Source organism: Oxyura jamaicensis, chromosome 17 (genome assembly GCF_011077185.1).
Source record: "Oxyura jamaicensis isolate SHBP4307 breed ruddy duck chromosome 17, BPBGC_Ojam_1.0, whole genome shotgun sequence".
Lineage (NCBI taxonomy): Eukaryota > Metazoa > Chordata > Aves > Anseriformes > Anatidae > Oxyura > Oxyura jamaicensis.
Genome location: NC_048909.1, coordinates 1,733,273 through 1,739,272, shown reverse-complemented (window position 1 = coordinate 1,739,272; position 6,000 = coordinate 1,733,273). Strand labels below are relative to the sequence as shown.

The following is a 6,000-nucleotide window of genomic DNA, read 5'->3' as shown; positions in this document are numbered from 1 at the left end:
CATCCCCTCATCAGAAAAACAAAACTCAGTTGTGCTGCTACTGCTCCTCTTCCACCGCTCCAAGCAGCTCTGTGGTTATAAAGCACAAACCACCCTCTAAAAAAGCTCCAAGTGCTCTCACGTGCACTCACTCCCATTCCTCCCAGGCTTGCCACCAGCCTATGAGCCTTTCCTGTGGTACATCCCACTAATCTCAACCAAAATTAAGTATCTCCAGCTCAACAGGCAACCTGGCTGCCGGCAGCATTACCTCTACTTCAAAAGCCATTTTAGAATTTTGTTTAAAATAACTGATTTCTTTCAATAGCAGGAGAGCAGCTCTGTCAACTGCAACATTTTCTGTAAAATTGCATTAACCAAAACGTGCATGCAAGACCCAGACGATCGTTGCAGGGAAGGTCTCTCTCACTTCCACTTCTGAGAGGGTCTGGGGGCTCAGCCAGGCTGGCTTTGGGTGGCTTCAGAGGGGACACGTCCCTCTGCCCAAGATGCTGACCTGGGGACCCAACACTTGAAGTTTGTGTTAGAGGAACAGCTTCCCTGGGCAAACACTGCACGCTCACGGCTGTGATGGAGGAGAACAGGAGGCAGAATGTGCAAAGAGGCAGCACGTGGGAAGAGGCCGAAGCACAGAGAACAGGTCACACTCACAGCACTTACAACCACGGCTGTCCTCGGTGGTGCCACCAAACCTTTCTGGCCCCAGGCCTGCACTGCCCAGCTCTGGTCATGCCTGGAGGCATCACCAGCTGCTGATGCCCGTCAGAGGGCCAGCACAGCTCAGCACAGGAGGCAGCTTTCAGGACTGTCTTTAGTGCTCTGGTTGGGTGACAAATCCCCTCAAGGCAACAGCACCTAGAGCTAGCACTGAGCCGAAGAGTTCACATAAAGCAAGAATTAGCTTAATTTATCCAGCCAAGTGGAGCTATCAGCAACAACAGATGTGGGACAAGAAGAGCAAGCACCAAGGGCCGTCTGAACATGGCCCAACTCACACTGATTGCTGCAGGCCTCGGGGGGAGGGTGTGGGGAGAGCACTGGAGATTTCTTCCCAAAACTTCATATAGCAAGTGATTCCCACTGGGGTTAGAATTAAAAAAAAAAAAATTATTTGCAAGTCAGACACGAGCAGAGGCAAGTTGGGTTCTTTAGGCTGTTGCTACATTCCCCAGGACTTCTGCATTCACTCACAAGTTGAGAGAACATCCCACACCGAGCACAGGATGGGGAAGTCTCCATGTTGGTGGCTACAGTTCCTTCAAGTTCAAGCAGGTCTCTGTTCTCAAAACCAGTTGTCAATAAACAGCACAAATGTACCAGCATTGGGTCCCACAAAGAGAAACTTGGCAACGACCACGCAGACATTTCAATCCAGTAGAATACCTTTATTTTTTTCAGGGCAAATACAGCCAAGTAGTGGCTCCAGAGTTCACTGGCAAATGTCAGCACTATGATTTGTCAGTAAATGTTCTGCTGATGGCTTGAGGATACAGGCTAGATAGCTCGTGTTCATGTTAATTGATTTCTTGGCTTCAGATTTCAAGTTAAATACATTCAGACTGGCTCCTGTCAGAGCACTGCTCACAAGTACCTGATCAAAAGTCACTGAGGAGTTGATTACACAGTTACCTGATTCATATGAAAAGAAAGCAATGATGCTGCGATCCACAAAATCCCTTCCTCTCTCTAATGCTGCTGCACGGAGCCTTCTCAGCAACAGACTTCAGTACATTGCTGGATGACGTCCAGTTATTCTTTGGGCCTTCACAGTAAAAACAGTAACTAGAACATACCGCAGCAAAAATCAAGGCAGCGTTTGACTGCACGTTCCCACCACGTTTCTACTTTGTCAGTCTCAGAGTGATTAACAAACAGCCGCTCATTCTGGCACCGTACAGAGGAGCATGGCACAAGGCAGCCACCCCTCATGGAGGTCCAAGTGGCACGGGGACTTGGGCACGATGCAGATATTTGTGCTTAGTGCTGGCAGCTGAAAGCCTCATCCCCTGCCTGGAGAAGGACGAAAGCTTACTTAAAGTCAATTAGAAGTTGCTTTCTTTTTTTAAATACATATAAATAAAAGTGGCAGTATGGACGGGATGTAGCTGTCAGTCTTCTGAGCGCTACCCCAGCTCTCCCGTGCTTCTTGCCTGGCAGTCCAGGTCTGGGAGGTTCTTGCGCTTTCTTATCTGCATATCTTCATCCTGAAGGAGAAAAAAAAAAGCACAAACTCATTCTTCAGTGTCCTCCCTGAGCTGGATAAAATCTGTCCTCTTCCCTCATCTCTTCCTTTGTCCATCAGTCATTACCCACTAGAGATCACCCCAGCAAACACAAATCTGTACACCATTGCTCCAGCTCCCCACTCAGAACACCAAAGCCGCCTTACACACTGCCAGCTGCCCGGGCTAGGAGCCTTCCCAAGCTACTCACATGTTCCCACTGAAAAAACAGTTCATCTCCAACACGACAGGCAGCTTCAGCCTTTAAACCTGCTGGCTACTCTTGCTGGAGGAAGAAGGGCAGGAGTACGACTCTTCAGGCTGTAGGCAACATCAACTCCCAGGCCTCACACTGCAGGTTTTCCTCAGGGGGGACCTGAGGTCCCACACAATCAAATAACTTTGGTTGCAAGGGACTTTCAGGAAATGTAATACAATTTCCTGCTCTACTCAGGGCTAACTAATGCCAGATCAGGTCCTTCAGAGCCTTTTCTATTTGGTTTTTGGGTAGTGACAAGGCTGGAGTTTCCACCATCTCTGCACACCCCACTGCAACACCCAGGGGTGCTTTTTGTGACACCTTTCCTTGCATGCAGTCAGGATTTCCCTTACTGCAAGCTGCACCTGCCACCTCTTGCCTTTTTGCAGTGCCTCTCTGACACCGTCTTCTCTGTAAGCACCCGGTTCCAGACAGCTGAAGGCAGCAGGCAGGTCCCCTCTCGGCCTCTTCTCCTCCAAGCTGAAGGAAGCAGCTCCCTCAGCCTCCTCGTGCCCGATGCGCCCCAGCCCTGACCCACCCTGAAACCAAAGCCACGAAGCCCTGGGCTCTTCACACGTCGTGGCCACGTTTGCCACACACGGCACCGCTGCAGACTGCCCACCTGAACAGCACGTGTCCCTTAGCGCCTGAACTGCACAGAAAAGCTTCTGCACAGTCTTCCTTGGTACACCCCTCTACGTGCTTCTCTGAGCAATCCTTCCTGACACCTCGACCTCGTACCCACCGCACGGCCTCTGCCAGGGCAGCACGTACCGAGTCAGAGTCTTCTTCAGCCTGGCTGCTTATGAAATTCACATAATCATCCTTCTGGCTGTCCAGAACTTCTTCCTCGTACTCAGTCTGGTAGTCTGATTCATCTAAAGACAGCAGAGAGAAAAAACACTGGTTAATGGGCATTCGGAGAGGCAGAGAAAGCCGGGAGAGGAATGACAGCTGTGTCTGCGGAGCTCCAGCGCAGGGCAGGGTGACGGCTGGCCAGCCCTGAGCAGCCCAGTGAGCTGGGACTGCCCAAGCATCCATCACATCTCCAGCCAGACCACAGAACAAGCTTCAAACCATGTCCTCTGTGCGAGCTGTGTCCTGCAGCCCTCCACGATCTAAAGAGCCTGCAGCAAAAGCAGTGAGAGCCAAAGTGCCCCGGTGAGCCTGGTGGGCGCTGTGCGGGGGAGATGCTCCCGCTCCCTGGGGAACGCTGCTCACAGTCGCTGCCTCTTGCTGGTCAGCCCAGCCCAGGCCTGTGAAATACCTTCAGAATCCACGCCTAGGAGCTCCACATCCTAACTCCAGGACATGGCTGTGGCAGACCCGCTGGAAACACGGACTTGCAGACATAAACCAAGCTCTTCTGGTGCCAATCGCTCGCCACCGCAGAGATGGTAATTATGGGTCTGACGATCTCTGGTCCACAGGGAACGGTGACATTTACATACCCCTCCTCCCCACAGGGAACAATCGCCTGCTTTCTCTGGCAATCTCGCGGATTATCATAATTAAGGGAAGCTCAAAAACCCGACCTATGCCTTCATCTAACTCTGAGCAGCATTGCTTCTACTTCAGACCTGAACAGCAGCTTCTGTGCTCAAGTTAAAAATCAAAAGCCATCACCCTTCTTCCAAACACCACCTCGGCAATGGCACCGCCACTCCTAAAAGCAAGGGGTGCTGCGAGGGGCAGCCGAGCCGCCTGCTTGGCAGGTGACATCAAGCAGTTTCTAGCTGCCCAGACGCGCTCTTTGTCCTTTGCCCAGCCTGGTTGCCTGGTTTGAAGAGCTGTGCCCAGCCAGTAGGAGAAGGTCAGGTTAAAGGAGAAACCCAGCAAAAGGCTTTTTTCCATGATGCACCATAGAGATGCACCAAGGTCTGAGACGTGAGGTGAAGGGTGGCAGCAGATTCGATCATTCAGTCACAACTTTACCAAGTACACGACAATCATGTTTCTGGTCTCTCAGAGGCCAGACATCGTCACGGCAAGAACTGCAAGTGCCAGCTATAAATTAAATGCAGCCGTACCTCCTGCAAGACCTCTGGCAAAGCCAGGTGCTCGGTGATGCTACCAGCGCCCCTGCCACCTATGTCCCTCACTCCAGCTGGGTGAATCTTCAGATTTCTGTCTTCATCTCTCCTTGCCTTCCTGCCAGCCTCACTAGGATATCAGTTTTAAGACAAATTCCTGTTCACCTGGAATAAACTTTTGAACTTTGTCACTTTCAACATGTCCTCATTGACTTTTGCTGCCTGCTTTCCCCCTCCCAGCACATTCACCCCCCTGCATTCTGCTGCAGTTGCCTGAGCAGCATCCGTGCTGCAGCAAAGCTTTCACCCCTTGCCCCCGCTGTCGGGCAGGACACCGCCGTGCCGACAGCAGGGCAGCCAGCAGCAGGACACGACACCGAGCGCCCAGGCCTGAGCACCAAAGCCCCGACACATCAGCGCAGTCACCGCGTCTTCCACAGCGTCTACCTACAGCAGACACCAAGGGCCGCTCACTGGCGGGATCGACTCCTCCACGTCGATTCAATACCTGACAGCACGCGGCGCAGCCAACGCGTGCGCACAGCAGAGCAAAGCGAGCTGCAGAGGGCCACCTGTCATTTGCACAGGTTCCGGCAATTTCAGAACACAATTAAATGCATTAAAAATGGCAGATTTTTTTTTTTCATTTAGACTGTTTTCTGACATTTTCATGAGTTCATTCACATGCGCTTTCAGTTGTTGAAGAAATACCTGTTTTTCGGCTCAGTAGTGAAAAAAAGTGGTTTCTGTTTAAACTGGCTTCTTGATTAAGCATTTCTTTTGGGAACAGTCAATAGCATCTGCTCCATGCTGGAGACAACAGCACAGTCTGTTCCACAGCATTTTCTTCTAACACGATAACTACACCCAACTGCTAGAACATTAGGATTCAAGACATTTGGTCATTTTTTTCCCTTTGGTTCAGAGAATCATCATTAGCTTATACTAAAAGCATCGCTGACAGTCTTTGATAAAAACACACCGGAGAAACCAGACGCTCACCTGAGCAGCAACAGATAGCACAAACAGTTTGCAGCTTACAGCCTCAATAAAACTGACTGCAATTAAACCCAAATCCCTTGATTTTATAAGCTCTGTTCAGCATCTAACTGGTCTTTACACAGATACTAAGACCAGGAGAGGGTTGTCCCTTCTCACGTCCCTCTCACAGTAACTCCGGGTACTCGAGGACAGCAGGTGGTGGTCTCACCCGTGCTCCCTGAGCATCATCTTCCTTCGTCCCCCTTGAGACTGAATCTGGGGCTCAAGGGGCAACTGCTCCAGCCCCGAGCAGCCTTGCCCATTTACACTGCCAAGCCCCCAGGAGCATCAGGCAGGACCTGTTCAGCACACCATCACCCAAACACTTCAGCTCGTAGATGAGCAGTGAACCTCACCAAACACAAGGAGAGACGCATGGGCAAGGCTGTCACAACAGCCAACAGCTGTTGACATTTCTTATATTTAAGCACTCGGTAGCATGCTA

At 51.0% G+C, this 6,000-nt stretch overlaps 1 protein-coding gene across 1 annotated transcript in view; it reads right to left on the bottom strand.

The window, feature by feature from the left end:
* Positions 1–1,364: 1,364 nt before the first annotated feature.
* Positions 1,365–6,000, bottom strand: part of PNPLA7 (patatin like phospholipase domain containing 7) — a 125,461-nt gene continuing 120,825 nt past the window's right edge. The window contains exons 35-36 of the mRNA XM_035341544.1: positions 3,256–3,359; positions 1,365–2,204 (exon numbers count right to left, since the gene is read on the bottom strand). Coding sequence (XP_035197435.1) covers positions 2,124–2,204; positions 3,256–3,359 — 185 coding nt within the window. The 3' untranslated portion in view covers positions 1,365–2,123. The remainder of the gene's footprint in view (positions 2,205–3,255; positions 3,360–6,000) is intronic.